The sequence below is a fragment of the Aedes aegypti genome, chromosome 1 (assembly GCF_002204515.2).
Source record: "Aedes aegypti strain LVP_AGWG chromosome 1, AaegL5.0 Primary Assembly, whole genome shotgun sequence".
Taxonomy (NCBI): domain Eukaryota; kingdom Metazoa; phylum Arthropoda; class Insecta; order Diptera; family Culicidae; genus Aedes; species Aedes aegypti.
This window is the reverse complement of record NC_035107.1, coordinates 104,596,952-104,616,290: the sequence shown is the minus strand read 5'-3', so window position 1 is coordinate 104,616,290 and position 19,339 is coordinate 104,596,952. Positions and strand designations below refer to the sequence as shown.

Here is a 19,339-nt window from a genome sequence, read left to right as displayed (position 1 = left end):
TTTGACAAAACTATAACGTTTGCCTTGTCAGTAGCGAAACCAGAATTTGGTTATAATTTCAAAATACTTTTTGAAAAGATATTTTTAGATAAAGTTGAATAATTGAGTTGAAGAGTTTAAGTATGTTTTATTGTTTGCATTGTGGTGTCTGCCCTATTACTTTATAATTAAGCGTTAGCATGTAACGCTTCAGAAAAGAGACTGAGAGCTGAAAAATAAAGAGCTAGCTCAGTCTTGCTTGAGCCGTGGCATGTGACGGAGTCTAATCTTATCGGTTGTTGTTTCATTCAAGTTACATAAGAAGAAGTCTTATTACTATTTTAGTTGTTTAAGTTATAAAACAGTTTTATTAATATTTTCATATCAATTACCATTTATAACAGTGGCGATGACGGATAAATAAGTGATTGTGAGAAGTGCAGATAACTCAAACGGAAGGCACTTCCAGAGTGAGTCAGCGTAAGTACAAGTACTTGAAGAGTTTCTTTGAGCTAGCAACTCAAGAAACTTGGTAAAAGTGACAGACAGGTTTTACTTGCAAATTGTTTACACAGAAAAGCAATTAGAGTACCTGTTGAGTCCTTTGAAATGGTTAATTTTATTTAAATAGTTAATATTGAGAAAAGTATATTTTATTGCCTTAGCGTGGTTGTAACACCATTTTGCTTTCTTTTCTTTTATTCCACAGCTTGTGTTCAGAACAAAGAATTTCGTTCTCCAATAAGCAATACAGCATATCGGAGATTCCGTGCGAGAGGCGAGATCTGCTCGAAAATCGACTCAGAAGGTTTGAGTTACTACTGCTGTGCTGTTGAGTTGTTGGTTGCTGGGTTCGTGGATAGATTGCTGCTGCTGCTGTTGCGAGATGTATTACTCGGGAGAAAATTAGAGTACCATAGGCATTTGAGAGTACCATTGCTTTGCTGGAGGTCTCGCAAAGTGAGAACTGATATAGTGAACACCTTACTCACTACTCACAGTTCAACCCATACGCTGTGGGAAGCACATCGCGCCGAGTGGATTTACAGCAAGTTGATTTCGAGTCGAAGTACGAGGTAGACGAACCCGTTGTCGTTGAAACTTCAGAGACACATTTCGAAGTTTTCACTGTACAGAGGTGCATGCTGTAAACGTCTATAGTATAGGGGACGAGTTACAAGTGTCAGCCAAGTACACGGTGAGACTGATCTGCTGCAATCGTGAGTAGAGTATTGATTCGTTCCTTTTTTCTAAATTTGATAGCATTTTAAAATGACTACGCCTGGTATGATTGGGTCCATAGACCAGTACCAACGGCATAAGTCATTCACAAATTATGTTGAGCGGTTCGAGATACTATGTAAGCTGAATAAAGTGTCGGCTGAAACAAAGCAGTTCTGGTTTATTTCTGTGAGTGGAGATGAGGTTTTCGACAAGGTAAAGTTAATCTTCCCTAAAAAAGAAGTGAGCGAAATACCCTACGACGAAATGATCAAAAAACTGAAAGCTCGTTTGGATAAAGTAGAACCGGCATGAATTAATCGTTATGAATTTTATAATCGTTTACAAAGGCCTAAGGAATCAGCAGAAAATTTTGTGCTCGCGGTTAAGTTGCTTGCGGAAAATTGTAACTTCAGGGAAATCAAGGATGAAGCAATTCGTGATCGCTTAATAATCGGCTTGCGAGATAAAGAGTTGAGGAAGAAATTGTTGATGGATGATGATGTAAATTTGGAAACGGTAGAAAAGACTATTATTAGCTGTGAAAAGGCAGAAAGCAGGACTGAACATATGGATGATTTTGGTGAATCTAGCAAAGTGCTATCGGTTAAGCAGCGATTAGGCGGGAAATTCAATGATAATGACCATAGAAGAGAAAGTGAAAAATTTCGTAATCGCAGTTGGAGTTGAGATCGCAGCAGGAGTAATCAGCGTGGCAGAAGTTCTGATCGTAGTAGAAACCGTGATCGTGAGTGGCCTAGAAGTTATCGTCAGGACAACCGTAAAAATCGCTTTAAGAATGTCCATACTAATGCGGTTTGCAATTACTGTAAACGTAAGGGCCATATTCGTAAAAATTGCTATTTTATACAGAACAGTAACCGTGGAAAATCAGTGAATTTCGTTGAAAAGGAGGAAATCGTAGAAACTGCAATTACCGATAAATTTAATAGAATACGGGTAAATGATTCAAATGAAGAGAATTCATGTACACGCAGAGATAAATATTGTAAATGCAAACAAATTCTGTATAGATTCAACAAATTTTATTTTTGACTCACGGCTTATCGGTATTATTTGTTGACTCAATGATTACTTCCATTTATTCCTACAAAATAAATTGTAGTTTCTAAAAATTTCTCAAAATAGCCAGCTGTCAAAAACAAAAAGAAAAAAATTGAAACAAAAATATAATTTGTTGATTCTAAAAACACCTCATATTGAAGTAACAAAAAATGTGCGTTGAAACAAAAACCAAAATATTGTTGTTTCTACAATAATGTTTATTGACATAAACAAAACCAAAACATTGAAAAAAAAATCATAAATTTTATTATTATTTCTAATAATTTAATGCAGAAAGAGCTTTCCAGATAATAATAATAATTGAATGTGTTTCGAACTATAACATGTAAGCCAAGATCTAGCACGGACACTTCGTTTTTAAATTTCAGCACATTTTAATTTTCGCATCAAAATTTTCTGTTTATCTTCTCAATACAAAATGGCGACAGTTATAAATAAAATTGATAAATTCAACAAAATGGTATTGTTGAAACAACAATTGCAATTTGTTGAAATTAAAATCGAGCATAAATTTTACCTTCGACACAGAATTTTGTTGTTTCAAAAAAAGACCAACTTAGAAACGAACCACCAGATGGGTTGGTTCAATTCAAATCAGAATTAAGTGAGTTTTTAGATTCAACCCTACAGTATTATTCTGCGTGTATGATGATAGGCCGCATCAACAAGGCTACAGAGGCGTGTTTGGTTGATGTTACGATCCAAGGTTTTCAGCTAAGTATGGAAATAGACACGGGCTCAGCAGTAGCAGTTATCAGCGAAATGTTGTACAAGCAAAATTTCTCGTCGATTTCGGTATCCAAATGTGATAAAACACTTGTTGTAGTGAAAGGATCCAAAATTGCTGTTGTTGGAGAGATCACAGTTGAAGTTACTTTGAATGGTTTTAACGCTGAAAGGAAATTGATTGTTCTGAAAAGTTACAAAGATTTTACACCGCTTCTTGGTAGAGATTGGATGAAGGTGTTCTATCCAAACAGGAAGGACCAATTCATGCCACCTCGCTCAGTAAACAGTTTAGATATCACAAAAAATACGGAACAGATTTTAAGTATGATCAAGCAAAAATACTCTAAAATACATAAAAGACTTTACTGAGCCAATTACAGGTTTTGAAGCGGAACTAACTTTGAAATCAGAACAACCGATTTTCAGAAAAGCGTATCAAGTGCCTTTCAAAATAAAGGATAAGTTTTTGGAACATTTGGACATGTTGGAGAGTCAGGGAGTAATCACTCCCATTCAGGCGAGTGAATGGGCCTCCCCGGTCATAGCTGTAATGAAAAAGGATGGAGAAGTTAGAATGATTCTGGTCGGTAAGCACAAGACGAATGCGCACAGTTGAAGGCTGCTTACAAACCCAAACGAAGTCAGACAGTGGTACAACTGCCAACCACCACAATGAACAAACGTAAGAGGGAGTTAATCGATGAGGATGAAGATTTCTACGGATTCTCAGATGTCCCGAGACCAGAAGATGTTTCCCAACGAAAGAAAGCCAAACATGCTAGAAGTCTCATTAACACTCGCTCGAGAACTACATTAATCAGCTAGGCGCAACCAAGCTGGAGCTGCTTCACTACCATCAACGAGTTTGAGTTCGAATTATTGAAGTTTTTTGAATTATTGAAATAATCTTATTCATATCCATGTTCTGAAATTAAGTTGATTGACTTTTCTTAAGAAGGGAGAACTGTGGTGTCTGCCCTATTACTTTATAATTAAGCGTTAGCATGTAACGCTTCAGAAAAGAGACTGAGAGCTGAATAATAAAGAGCTAGCTCAGTCTTGCTTGAGCCGTGGCATGTGACGGAGTCTAAACGTATCGGTTGTTGTATCATTCAAGTTACATAAGAAGAAGTCTTATTACTATTTTAGTTGTTTAAGTTATAAAACAGTTTTATTAATATTTTCATATCAATTACCATTTATAACATGCAAAGCATTATCGTGATGCCATTCAACCGCTCTTCTTCTGTTGTGTTGTACTTTGTAACAGTTTGTAGATTGTGGGGCGGAAACAGTGCATAACCGAAAGTAAATCCACTAAATCATACGTGTTTTTACAGCCTCAAATTTTAGAACTATGTTCGAAAAATCGACAAGTTCTTCAATGAACTACCCTTTCGAATAACCTTCAATAATCGCTTAAGCGCCAGATCGGTGAACCAGAACTGCGAAAGGTCGTGTTAAATTACCATACACGACTAGTCCTCTCAGGGCAGGTCGGGTAAAACTACCAAACTAAGCGGCAAAATCTAAAACAAAACGAGATTCTAAGCAAGGTTTGATAAGAGCTAAGATTTTCACTGATCTACTCAACGAATAACGAGAAATCGTAAACAAGATATAAACTTTTATCTTAGTATATTCTCTTATTATTGGATCCTACTCCCCTAAAGTGCACGTTTTGGTAACAATGGCCTTTTTATTTTTATTTTTTTAATTTCTTTATTAGTATCATTCCAAACATTACATTTATTTATCATATCTAGGTGTTCTGTGTTATTAGACAACACTATCATCCTAATTTGGTAAAACAAATTTAAGATTTTATTAACATTTTGGTAACAACATATTTTCATTTGCCGTAGCAGTTCAGATTTTTTACAGGTGGGTTGATTTCACCTGCTTATAAGAGAAAAAAAAACGCTTTGAATTTACGTAACCTAACTTAACCAAAACATATAACGCATTAATCGTGGCAATAGAAGATTGTAACGATTTTTGCCTGAAATTATTAACTATTTTATTTGACATTTGTCCCAATGTTTCAACAATGGATATTCTATGTAACTCATTGGTACTATACCAGGGAGGAAGCTTCAGAATCATTTTCAAAATTTTATTTTGAATTCTCTGCACAGCTTTCTTTCTGGTATTACAACAGCTAGTCCATATTTTTACAGCATACAACATGGCTGGCCTGAAAATTTGTTTGAATATCAAAAGCTTGTTCTTAAGACAAAGTTTTGATTTTCTATTAATAAGGGGATAGAGACATTTTACATATTTATAACATTTGGCTTGAATGCCCTCAATGTGATTTTTGAAAGTTAAATTCAGCATGAGCCCTAGATACTTAACTTCATCTGACCAATTTATTGGAACCCCTCTCATCGTGACGACATGTTTACTTGAAGGTTTCAAATAAAGAGCTTTGGGTTTATGTGGGAATATTATTAGTTGCGTTTTGGAAGCATTAGTTTTGTATCCTGTAAATAAAGAATAAAATAATATGTTAATCTGTCCACAGTCCGGGAAGTCCCCTTCTGCGCCTACAGCAGCTAGTATTTATAGCTCAAAAATCGTGTAGGTACAAACATGTAAAAGGTACCAGATTCATAAGGTAGAATAATTAATAACACTTGAGATAGGTAGACATGACAGTTAGGAGAAATCTTCCATTTTTACAAGTATGAAGAAAAAATATCCAAACTTTTTTGCAATCGACTACAGATGACACGCAGGCTTCGTCCTTTGGCGGAGAGGCCTGTGCCATCCGCAAACAAAGATTTTTGACATCCCTGAGGTAACTCAGGTAAGTCAGATGTGAAAATATTGTATGATATTGGTCCCAAAATGCTGCCTTGAGGAACACCAGCTCTTACAGGAAGTCTTTCAGCTCTGGAGTTCTGATAATTAACCTGAAGTGTACGATTTGACAGATAACTTTGAATTATTCTAACAATGTATGTTGGAAAATTAAAGTTTTTTAATTAAACGATCAAACTTTCATGCCAAACACTGTCGAATGCTTTTTCTATGTCTAGAAGAGCAAGACCAGTAGAATAGCCTTCAGATTTGTTGGAACGGATCAAATTTGTTACACGTAGGAGTTGATGAGTGGTCGAATGTCCATGGCGGAATCCGAACTGTTCATTGGCAAAAATTGAATTTTTTTGATGTGGGCCATCATTCTGTTCAAAATGACCTTTTCAAAAAGTTTACTGATAGAGGAAAGCAAACTGATTGGACTATAGCTAGAAGCTTCTGCAGGATTTTGGTCTTATTTTCAAAAATTTTGTTTCTTAATTGTGCAAAACGTTTCTTGATTTCTTTCTGCAAATCCTGCCACAGCAGGATCGCGAGTGCGTTGAAATTGCCTTCTCCTCACGTTTTTAAGACGGATCAAGAGTTTAAGATCATCGTCTATAATCACGGATTCAAATTTTACTTCACATTTTGGAATTGCAATGCTTCTGGCTTCAACAATGGAATTTGTTAAAGTTTCAAGAGCATTGTCAATATCAAGCTTTGATTGTAAAGGAGTTGAGTTTTGAGTCAATAAATGTTTCATACATATTCCAGTCAGCTCGAAAATAATTGAAAGTGGAGCTGATAGGATTGAGAATCGCTTCATGGGATATTTGAAATGTAACAGGGACATCAGAATCAAAATCAGCATGAGTAATCAGTTGATTACAAAGATGACTAGAGTCGGTTAAGACCAAATCAATCGTGGATGGATAAATTTTGTTCAATGATTGATTAAATGTTTGACTTATGATTAAGATAATGATTACTGAATAAAATTAGCGATCTTTATGATTATGATTAAGGATTAAAACATAATATTGCAATGATTATGATACGTGACTAATGATTAATTCTTGATTTTTGGATTAATGGTTAACATTTTTGATTAATCATAATCATTAACCATTAATCACGATTAAATTTATGATTAATCATTTACGCTCTGCTTTCGATGTAGTCGTATCTCGTCAAATCGTCCCCTTTTGCAGTGCGACGCTAAAAATAAAATCTCTCACTGTTGTTCGTTGGCACGCTTAGGAGAGTCGAATACTTTACTGCACTGTGACGTCACGCATCAATTTTGACAGGTACTGGTCCTGTTGTTTACAGTTTGGACTTAGTACTTTTTTCGAATCATTCTTAATTTCGTAGAAGTTTGCTGCGAGGAGAGGTCAAATCCACTGCAGATACCCACGGATCGTATTATTCTATCTTCCTACTGTGGAAAATCGTCACCATCAGCATGCTGGAGATAGAAATGCGAAGATGAAGAAATGATGGAAAAAACGACTAAGTCCGAAACGTAAACAACAGGACCAGCAGCTGTCAAATAAGTGAGGTTAGGCTCGTCATATGCAGCACTCTATTGGGCATCTCAGAGAGCAGAAGGAGGTGTAGGGCTGTGAAGGAGAATATGGGGTCGTGACGGACTTTGGTTTTAGGTTGGCCGATTGCGATGCAGAAACGGCTAAACTATGGCGTAGTTGGTTAAGGAGTCGGAGATCGAAGGCCTCCAGAACGATTCTATTATTTTTCACATTATTTTTTTTAAAGAAAAAGACAATTTACACCGTCTTTAGCCAAAGACTGCACAGACTGAACAATTACGAACACTAGGCAACGGACAACACGAGACACCCAGTAGCACAGTGATGAAAAGTTTCCACCGACTGGAGTGTAAATCGAACCCACACTTCGTGGCATTCACAATGCGCCTAAACGACTGACGCGTCTAACCGCATGGCCACGAAGCCCAAATTGACTTTTGTGTCTACGACCTTCAGGTTTTTTCAAAACATAACTTAATTAACAATAAATGATAGCTGTCAATTATATTAATTTTGAGTTTCAATGTATAATCATAGGCTGCTCAACAATACACGTAAAAAGCCTTAACTGTACAGCTTCTGCGACTTAGTTCACTCTTCTGGTATAACTATAAGATACCGTGGGGCAAGTGGGTAATGGAATTTGCATAGTTGAGATTCTTCAAGTTCTAGAGATTTTAAATTGAAACAAATGAGGTCAAGTCTATTTTTTAGCTTGACTCCCAACAAAAATATAAGCAGTATGCTGAAATTGAATTATGTGAAATTTTTATGTGAAATCAAAGAAAAAAAAAATACAGAGGTCTGTATTCAGAATTTTTATAGAGGTCAATAGGCAACCTCTGGCGATTTTTTTGCTAAAGTAAGTTTTCCCATAGTAAATCCTAAACAAACTTTGAACGGCTGGCGCTAAAATATAGTTTCACCGATCGAGCTGAAATTTTGCACAATTGTTATGGGACCCAAATGCAATCCAAAAAGTGGACTGGAGTGAGAATCTAAATTTTGTCCCACGCTAGTGAATATGAACTACCTCAACTAAGGGAGCGTTTACCCTAGGTCAAAGAGAGATTATGCCAAACGGCATAATATCAAACAGCATTATGCCAAACGGGTTAGACCCATTTATTTGACAAGCTTATCAAAAACAAAAACAACCAAATTAAAGTGAATCATTTTTCAAGTTTTGTTATCGATTTCAGCCACAGAGAAATGGGAAAGTTTTTAAGGAATTAATCGTGATTAGAACTTCAGAGATAGTGCGTGCATTAATCTTTAAGAAATAAGCCCAAAATGGCGTCCATGTTCGACCAGTACTCGTCGGCATTGATCCGCGAGAACACCAACGAACCTGACCCATCGAACCAGCCCCAATCGTCGGGATATGTGAGCGTCCGCATCAAGAAGGAACCACCCATTTTTTCGAAGCAGAAGATGAATCTGAACCTTCCGGCTGGTATCCTCTTCCTATCGGTGCAGAACGATTGGGTCATAATCCTGATGACCAATCTGACCATCCTGCGGATGAACATCAAACAGCCGGACAAGTTCACCGAGGTGCCCATCGATAAGTACGTCGGTGGCTTCAAGTCGTGCAATCTGTTCCTGGATCCCCTGGGGGCGCATCTGTTCATAACGCTATCGCCGAAAACTCCGGGGCTCACACACGAAGTACTCTATTTGCAGCGCAACAGCTTCAAGCCAAAATTTATTCCTAAGGTGAGTGAGAAGGAAACATAGGTTAATAGAGTTGAGATTTTTTCGGTTTGATCAGCATGAGCCATTCTAACGCATATGTTGCTGGATAGTATTAACGATTGCTTCTTTCGTTTTAGCTGAAAGATCAGGAAATTACAGCCATCGGGTTCAACTATCTGAATAACTCGGAAATGATGACCGGTCCTATCCTGCTGGGAACGAGTAAGGGAATTATCTGGGAGGCCGACATCGGAATAGACAGTGGCGATAAGTTAGTGCAGCAGAATATAAGACAAGTGTTTGATATGAGGCGCACCGATGGCAAACCAAATCCAATAACAGGAATTGAATTCCATATGCGTCAAGCTCAGAAGAATATCCATTGCATGATTTTGGTACTAACGTTAGAGAGAATATACAAGTTTCAAGATACACTAGCCTCGTCGGATTCAAAAATGGCATCAGGTCAGCTACAGAAGGTGTTTGAGCCATACTTGAACATTCCCGAGGACTGTGTCTGCAACTTTCAGATCGTGAGAAGTCAACTGAACTACTCGAAGCTGGCGTTCAACCACGAAGAAGATTTCCCCAAGAGTTTCGGAAGCTTGACCGAGGACGGTATCAACTTTCAGGAAATCAATCCCAAAATGAACACCCTGGAGTTCGTGCCGCAGGAAATGATTCCGTACCCAACACAGGAGGACATTGCTCAGCAGCCGGAAAATTCCTACAAAATGACTCGGAAAATGAACACACCGCTGTCGTTCGTCCTGACGGATTTCCACGCCATTTTGCTGTACGTGGACCACGTTACGGCCATTTCGCTGCTGAACTATCAGGTCGTCTACGAGGAGTACTTTGTCGAACAGTACGGCAAACTGTGCAATGTGGTGAGGGATGTACGTTCTAACGTGACATATGTTTACAGCAACAAGATGATTTTTAGATATAAGGTAAGTCAGATACATTTCAAACTGTTTTTACTAATCTTTCCAAACACTATCGGCAATGATGGAGTTCATTTTCACGTAGAATACAACTAAACGAAGTGAGATATAAGTTCTATAAAAAAAGTAGGAGTAATTCCTGGAGAAATATCAGGAAATATTTTAGAGACATTTAATTCTAAATTACAAAATTCTACAAACGGTAGATTCCTTTTAGAATGTTTTCCATTCTAAAACATCTAAACAGACACAGCTGTATCAACAATTTTACGCCACAATACTCGGTTCGTGGCCACACCTTTCCATCCTTGGTTCTTCCCCACGCTGGCCAAATCGATGCGTACTTGATCCGCCCACCTAGCTCGCTGCGCTTCACGCTTTCCTGTACCAACCAGATTCAAAGCGAACACCATATTTGCAGGGTTGCTGTCAGGCATTCTTGCAACATGCCCTGCCCATCGTTCCTTTCAGCTTTTGGTATCTTCTGAATACTGGTTTCGCCGTAGAGTTGGGCGAGCTCGTGGTTCATCCTTCGCCACAACACACCGTACCAGGCGGGCGTACGGCAGCGCGATGTAACTCGACCCAAGCCCGAGGATAGAAAACAGCGCGCTTCGACGGCGAAGTATTCACTGAAGCCCAAAGGCGCGAACGGAGCACTCTGGACCTAAACGGTGAAGAGCTAGTTGCTGTGATATCACGAGCGTGTAATGCTTCCATGCCAAGAAAAGCCCCTCCTAGAGAGAACAGGCCGCCGGTGGAGAACGGTGGTGCGAATCAATTGAAAATCCTCGAGCAATCTGCCTTCGGGCTAGACGAAGAATGCAACGCGCACGCACAGAAGCACAAAGAGAAGAACGCGGTACAGCATTCAGAGAGGCAAAGTTGGCTCTCAAAAAGGAAATCAAGAGTCGAAAACGGGCCTGCTAGTCTATGCGAGAGTGCCAATTCGAGTTCATGGAGTGACGCCTACAGAGTGGTAATGGCTAAGACCAAAAGTGTCATAGCGCCCCAAGAGAAGTCGCCCGAGTTGCTGCGACTTCTACGGTAGCTGTTCCGTTTCCCAGATTGTGCCTATCAGCTGGTACAGACAAATGGCCAGCCTATCCGGACCCATCTTTATGAGTTCAGTTCTGATACCATCCTTACCACCAGCTGTATTTCTCTTCAGCTGGTGAATTTCTTACTCAAAGTGGCAGCTGGTTGGTTTCCATCGTCCGCGATCCTTACGAAGGCACAGAGGCGCGTTCACATCCAAAACCTTGGGTAGGACAAACTTTGGCAAGATCTTTACACGGAAATCCTCTTTTTTTTTCAAATTTGTAGAATACACAGTAAATTGAGAGTGATTGTTTTCATGCTGGTCATTAGCACAAGACTGAGAATGCTTCAAAATCATTGTTTAGATAAGGGCTGCCTAATGTACGGCCCGCAAAGAGTTTCAAGACTTTTTTAATATCTGAACCGTTTTATATTCTACCAATTTCTAATTAAAACATAAAAAATTTACAATTTATTTTTATCAAATATTTCAGTTTATAATATGTACGTTATATATAAACTATCAAGACTGAGTTTTATCACTTTGAAATGCAAGCTGAAAAGTCATCATTGTTGCCAAAACGAATGACGGGCTACTAGCCTTAATCATAATTCCAGATTTTTTTTTCATGAGATTCACACAATCTTGTGGAGGATTTTTTTCAGAATTCAAAATTGTGAAATAAAGATTTCCGAGGTAGCTTAATAGGTAATGTGGTAAATCGCATGTCAATCCCATATGTTAAAAAGTAGGCATTAATAAAATGTACTGAGTTTTTTTCCTAATTTAACAGAAAAAGTTGCGATGCATCATGAGTGCAACTGAAAGATCGTAGGTAGATATGTTGAAAACTGTTATCAACTTAATTTGAATTACGATTTGTAGCAGTGGCGCAAACTGGAAACTAGAAACTTCAGGATAATTGTAGAATTACTCAAGAAGCTGAAGACTCTTGGTAAATGGTTCAACGAGTAGGAATTCCAGTGAATATTTCTGAAATACTTCTACAAGCACTTATTGATAGTTCTTCATGAAAATTCCAGTAATTTATCAATATCCATCTACATCAGACTGTAGAAATTTTGTAGGAAAGATGTCACATCGTGTAGAATCATGAGTAGGACAATCTTTTGACTGTCCTAACCTAGTATTTTTGTGCGTATGACATGCCCTACCTGTCCTACCCACTTCCCGCGCCACTGCGAAAGCAATTCCTCCGTTGTCTTCAATGGGTCTACCACAAAAGGCCGAATCACAAAAGGCCGAAAACACAAAAGGCCGAAAACACAAAAGGCCGAAACATACAAAAGGCCGAATCACAAAAGGCCGAATCACAAAAGGCCGAATCACAAAAGGCCGAATCACAAAAAGCCGAATAACAAAAGGCCGAAATTTTAAAACAAGTTTTAGTGAAAGCCACAAACATCCCTCCCCTTGGTTATGCGACCTTGCCGCGATGGGAGGGCATAATCCATTAGCCCATATGATGGAAACCAAAGGCGTAACCTGTAGTGGTGGTATCACATTTTGGCACTTTTTGCTTAAAGCCACGTCATAATTCATATGGCATAGACGCAATAATATCTCGGATGTGATCCAACGGACATTCTGCGTCATTGATAGAATTGATGCCCATTTCAAATAATTAATCTATTCGAAGTGGACATTAATACTATTGGTGACGTTCAGTTTGCCTTTTGGTAACCAGAATGATCCGTAGCCACTCTTACTATTAGCTAGTTAGATACATCGTTATCATATACGACGTAGGGAATACATAGGAACTCTTAGGAAAATGACTAGTAGATTCACTGAGTAGAAATGAGTGGCGACAATCTTATTTTAATATGGTTTTTACATTGCCATAATAAGAAATACCTCTTCTGTAACAGCGGTATAAATAATCTAATTCCAGCTTCATTTTCGCAAAATTTACAAGTAGAAAGTAGGCGTTGTGAAGCATTGCATTTGCCACCGAAAAGTGAATCATGTAGGAGACTGTAATAGAAGCCTAAGGTAACTTTACTCTTCAATATTCACTATAAAATGACTATGGAAAGTAAGACGCTGAGATCGATCATTGGGGTACACTTGCTAGTTTCGAAAAATTGTTGAACAGACAAGGAAAGCGACTTTTTTCTTTAAGGATATATGAACGTAATGACCAATAAACACTTTTAACAACAAAAAATAAAATTAACTAGAACTACTACTAAACAGCCTAATTTTGTTAAAACTTGACGACAATTGACATTTAAGACTCTAATCTTACGTAAAAGACAGGAGTAATCAGAATAGCACTTGAATGACAAATTATTCAAAACCATTTTGACTAGACAGTATTAGTAATGACACTACTACACAACTATTTCAAACAAATTCTGATGGAGCTGCTGATTTTCACAATGCTTCCTTTTCTCAGAAGCAAGGGAATATGGGCACTTTTCAAAAACTACCACGTCACAATACTAATAAAAAAACAGTGTTCATGTGGGCGCCATTGCCTAGTCCGTCTGAGTATTGGTCCTGGTAGAGGGGAAACTTGGCAAAAGCCAGACCGAGGGTTCAGCCTTGACAAGTTAAGTTGTCAGGCAGCTCCAACTGAATACCATACAAAAAAAAAAAAGTTTTAGTGAAAGCCACAAACATTCAGCACATTTTTCTACAATATTATGAGCATTTCTACAGTAGGGTAAGGCGAGACAAGATGCACAAGTAACATTACTAGCTGAATAACAGTTTATCCAGCTAAAATATGGTTGGTGTTTTTTTGGGTGTGTCAGCTAATCTATTCTTAGCTTACACACCCAAAAAAAATTCTATAATTGGAGCTGATGTATTTTGTACAACATAACTGTAGAAACCTCGAGAAAACTGGAAGGTTATACAGTGCCTGTTCGATTTTGGCAACATGCCAAAAAAAATCATGTTGTCTAAATTGAACCGTTCCAAATTTTAACAGTTGTTTTTATTATATCTTTTAACACCGTAATATTGACCACGAATTAAATTTATATATCTTGAATATGTTAAGCCTTAAGAAGTCCCACATAAACATTGAGATTGACAAGATTTGTGACTGATCATGATTCATTTTTTCGTGTACATGGATTTCCGTGTTGCCAAATTCAAACCGAGTCAGAATCGCACGGGCATTGTACGATGAAAAGTATTCTTAGTAAACTTAGTATTCTTATGAGCACTCAAACACTTGTTATACCCTATCTCAGCAATCATTCTCCTGCTTGTTTCGTAAAAGACTATGTTGGCATTATACCGGGCAAACGCTTGCTGTCCGAACTCGCTGTCGCTCGTCGGACCTAAAAATGGAAAAACATCCTCTGTTTGCATTATACCGGGCAAACGCCTGGATTTGCTGTTTGCATGACACCGAATAGATGCTATACACACCCTTCGGATACCTGAGACTTCGGCGGCCTTCTGCCGCCTCAGTTCCTCTATCCTCAATGCGGCTTCTCCGCATGTAAATTTTGCACTGTTTACTAACATGACTGCATTTAACAAAGCATGGACTTGTGCTTTTCATATCCAAGCTTTATTCTTTAGATTTGTAACTTTAATTCGGCCTTCTGTGATTCGGCCTCATATGATTCGGCTTTCTGTGATTCGGCCTTCTGTGATTCGGCCTTCGGTGATTCGGCCTTCTGTGATTCGGCCTTCTGTGCATTCGGCCTTTTGTGATTCGGCCTTCTGTGCATTCGGCCTTTTGTGGTAGGCTAGAATGTATTCGGCCTTTTGTGATTCGGCCTTCTGTGATTCGGCCTTTTGTGATAATCCCGTCTTCAATGCCTGCGCTCTCAGCGCCATTTAGGTGTTCGTCGAAGTGCTACTTTCATCTTTCGATCACTACACGTTTGTCCGTCAAGATGCTCTCATCCTTATCCCTGCACAAAATCATATATGATTATCTTCGTATTTTCTTCCAGATCAACAACGAACAGCGCAACGCCTGGCGACTGTACGCCGAACGGCAAAAGTATGACTTGGCGCTACAATACTGCAACGATAATCCCGCCCATCGGGATATTGTACTGGTCAAGCAGGCTCAATCCTTCTTCGACATGGGCGACTACTTGGAGGCGGCTCGTATCTACTCCGACACGCAGCTCAGCTTTGAAGACGTCTGCCTCAAGTTTCTAAAGCGCAATCAGAACGACGCGTTGATGTTGTATCTGAAGAACCGCTTAGCCAAGCTGAAGTCGCAGGAGAAGACGCAAATTACGATGCTCATCGTTTGGATGGTGGAGCTGTATTTGGTGGAAATTTCCCGAAGCGCTGGGGAGCGCGAGAGGGAGCTCCAGAAGGAATTCGATGCGTTCATGCAAACGGCTATCGTGATCGATTGTATGAAGAAGAATCGATCGGTCATTTACGATCTGATGGCCTCGCATGGAGATAGTCACAATCTGGCAGCACTGACTACGATACACCAGGACTACGAAAGCGTTATTCAACAGTACATTAATCAGAATCGATTCGACGATGCTTTGTCAGTGCTGCGTGCTCAAAGTCGTCAGGAATTGATCTACAAGTACGCTCCTATAATCATGGAAGAACTACCAACGGAAACCATTGGCGTACTGATCAACCAAGGAAAACGGCTAGATCCTATTAAGCTCATCCCTTCCTTACTGTGCTTGGACAGCGCAAAACACATCGCAGATATAGTCAAATATCTTGAGTTCTGCATCCATTCTATTCACTGCGCAGAATCAGCTATCCACAACTATTTGATTCAGCTCTATAGTGAACATTTCCCCGACAAACTGCTAACGTTTTTGGAAACGCAAGGCAAAGAAATCACCATGATCAGTTACGATGCTCACTATGCGCTGAGAATTTGCCTAAAGCGCCAAATCAGGGATGCCAGTGTCTTTCTGCAGACCTTGCTGGACATGTGGGTACCAGCGGTAGAGCTGGCATTGACCTTCGATATCCAGCTCGCTAAATTTACCGCATCGCAGCCGTCCGATAAAAGCCTCCGCAAAAAGTTGTGGCTCATCATTGCCGAGCAGGAAATTCGCGGGAAACAGGAAAACGTCCAAGAGGCCCTGCAGATACTCAAGGAGTGCGATCTCCTACGCATCGAAGATCTGCTACCGTATTTTTCGGACTTCCAGAAGATCGACCACTTCAAGGAAGCGATTTGCGAATCACTCAAGGAGTACAACATCAAGATCCAGGAGCAGCGGAAGGACATGGAGGATTCGGCCATATCGGCTGAGCAGGTTCGCAGCAAGCTGCAAACATTCCGTAATCGATCGGTCACCATCGGGGCTCAGGAGCAGTGCGCCATCTGTGGGGTGTATCTTCTAATGAAACCGTTCTTCATATTCCACTGTGGACACAAGTTCCACGCTGATTGTCTGGAGGCTCAACTATTGCCTCAGCTAAGTAAGTTGTTGCTACGTACCCAATCACAATCGTATTAATGAATAATTTCAAATTCGTCTTTCAGAGCCGGAAGTATTGCACCATCTGGAAAATTTGAAACAGCAGCTTACGGTGGCGCAGAACCAACCGCAGGACACCGTTAGTGGGATCTCGAACAGTAAGGAGCACCTCAAGAGTCAAATCGAAGACATTCTCGTGTCGGACTGTCTCTTCTGCGGCGAGGTAATGATAAGCACCATTGACAAGTCGTTTATAGACAACTGGGAACGCGTGGATAGCGATTGGCAGTAGTATAAACGTTAGAGTAATATATTGCACCACCCTGCGAATATTATGTTTATTGAAATAATTCATCAAATAAGTCACAATAAAATGTTTTCCATCATTAGTAGTTAACCTTTTTTCTAATGAGAAAAACACGAACATTGCGAGCTTTTTAGGTTTGACTGCTGTAACGATAACTTGTCTGGATTTATGCAGGAATATTTCTAAAGGGGTTCCTTTAGCGATTTCGCCATGACTTTTTGCCGGAATTCCTCTAGTGAATCCTCCATAGATTCGTCCAATAACATCTTTACTGGGATTCCTCCAGAAATTTCTCCAAGGATTCCTCAGGGAACTTGTAATTGTAATTGTAATTGCTCAATCCACACCCTGGCAGACAATTATCCGCCAATCTAGACACGGGCTGGGTGAGGACCTACCAAGCCTCCCCCGTTAACATGTCCTATACCGTTTAGCACACCGGGTTCTTCCACAAGCAGGCGCCGGAATTAAAGCGGTCCCACAAGTTTCAGATACATTAAATAGATATAGTCCCTCTGCCACTAAACCGAATAGCGCCCTCCACCTCATCACCAGCACTGCCCATCCCGCACACCAAACAAAATGTCGGAAGTGGCGTGCCATGTAGCACATCAGATGTTCTACAGAGCACACCACCTCCGACACCATACTCAACGTACAGCAAAGACAGCGCTAATAAAAGCGGAATGCGCCATTCGATTCAGTACCAGAGGGACTATAAATGTAACGAAGAGGAAATGAAAAGATAGTAGAAATGGTTTGGCTGTTGGATTGCTGGAACGAGAAGAAAGAAATAAAGTTATTACGTTAAAACGTGATTTTTATAGTTGAATAAATGTATCGATAGTTTCTCATCTGTTTCTTTTCCGTATCGTAGTTCCGTCGATTCTATCCACCTCGAGTTTTGTCGACTCCGCTCGGGCAATGAGGACCGTGATGAAATGAAAAATATAAAAATATAAAAATATGAGCATTAGTGTTTATCTATTATTTAATGTGGTTCTCATTTGCTTTCAAATACCTAAGTAACATGTGAACTCTGCCTCTATTAGAAAATTCTAATAAATCATAATTTATTCTCCTCCACTTTCCCTAACACAAAGTATTCCTATTTAATAAGACAAGTGCAAAAGCACAAATAAAAGTGTGAGACCGCATCGAATCATGTTGATGCCCTCAGAGCACTCATTCTTCGATTTGCGAAATATGAGTCCGCTGAAAACACCGACCCGACTCGACGCAATCGCGCACCTCTACCGGCACCTCCGCACATGTAAAAACTTCTGCGATAATCCTGTGGTGTGAAAGAAATGCGCAATATTATTTTGATTTCAATCCTAACTTCATGACCCGTAGGCTCTACGCGTATGATTGTTCATTATTTAGGCTAAATATACCTGTTTATACCCGTGCATCAGAAAAAAAAACGAAAAACGACTACGAATATCTTGCAGCGTAAAGTTTAAGTGATCAAATATTCATCCTCTCTTCGACCCTGCACTATAATAACCTCCTAATATAACGCCGAGCTAAAGATTCTTTCTTGCGTTACACAATCTGAACAAGAAACCATTTTCAAATACTTCCCATAATTTATGCGAAGCAAAACAGATTCCACTTTCTACGTAATGTAACCCAGCATAAACAGCTGCCCAACTCTCCAGACCAACGCCCTCCAAGATCCAAGGTGCTGCTGCCTTACGTTCAAAACTTCTTTCCTCAAAGTCTGTCTATCAATTCCAAACTCTATTGCATACTACAATACCAATCAGACCCTATTCCTGACAAGACACAGAGTCACAACCCCAATGTGATGGATTAACCCACAACCTTGTCATAACCCCTCTTACGTTTCGCTATCCTCGGAAGTCACCCATATTGATGCTTGGCAAAAAATATCAGTATTCAATCCACAAATCCCAGATTACACCACATTACGTTGGTCCGTTTGGCGTCGCCGGTGGATACCTGTTCTGACATTCTTTTCTTTCAAACCCCATTTCAAGCCTGTCCCCCCACTTTATCAATAAGAATGTTGACGAATCACGATAATCTGAAGATCGTGACCAGAACGGAGGTAGGATTTATCACTAGGGACCAACCACCACCAGAAATTTCTCCAAGGATTCCTCAGGGAACTTTCACAAAAAAAAAATGTTGGGATTGCTTCATGGGCTCGTACAGCGATTCCTGCACAGATTCTCCAAGATGTTCCCCCAAAAATTCTTCTATAAGGATTCCTCCAGCAAATCTCTACAGAGATTTTTCAGAGATGTCTTCAAGGCTTCCTCCAGGCTAAACTACGACAATTTCTTCAAGGATCACTTTAGATATTTTTTCCTGAGATTTCCTCCAGGGGTCGCTCCAGGAATTATTGTTAAGATTTCACCAGAAATTCATCAATGGATTCTACAAGAAATGACCCAAAAATTCCTATAGGGATTCCTCAAGAATTCTCTTCAGGAATTTTCCCCGGGGATATCTCCAGGAAAATCGGGCATTCCCTTTGAAATTTCTCCGGAGATTGATTTGGGGCCTCTAAAAATCTGGAAATTCAT

At 39.5% G+C, this 19,339-nt stretch overlaps 1 protein-coding gene across 1 annotated transcript; it reads left to right on the top strand.

Annotated features, from left to right (window-relative positions):
* Positions 1–8,502: 8,502 nt before the first annotated feature.
* LOC5564402 (vacuolar protein sorting-associated protein 18 homolog) lies at positions 8,503–16,863 on the top strand. The gene is made up of 4 exons (XM_001648699.2): positions 8,503–9,092; positions 9,209–10,024; positions 15,008–16,475; positions 16,540–16,863. Exons 1-4 carry the CDS (start codon positions 8,667–8,669, stop codon positions 16,764–16,766), a joined length of 2,937 nt encoding a protein of 978 aa, XP_001648749.2. The 5' UTR covers positions 8,503–8,666; the 3' UTR covers positions 16,767–16,863.
* Positions 16,864–19,339: the final 2,476 nt, after the last annotated feature.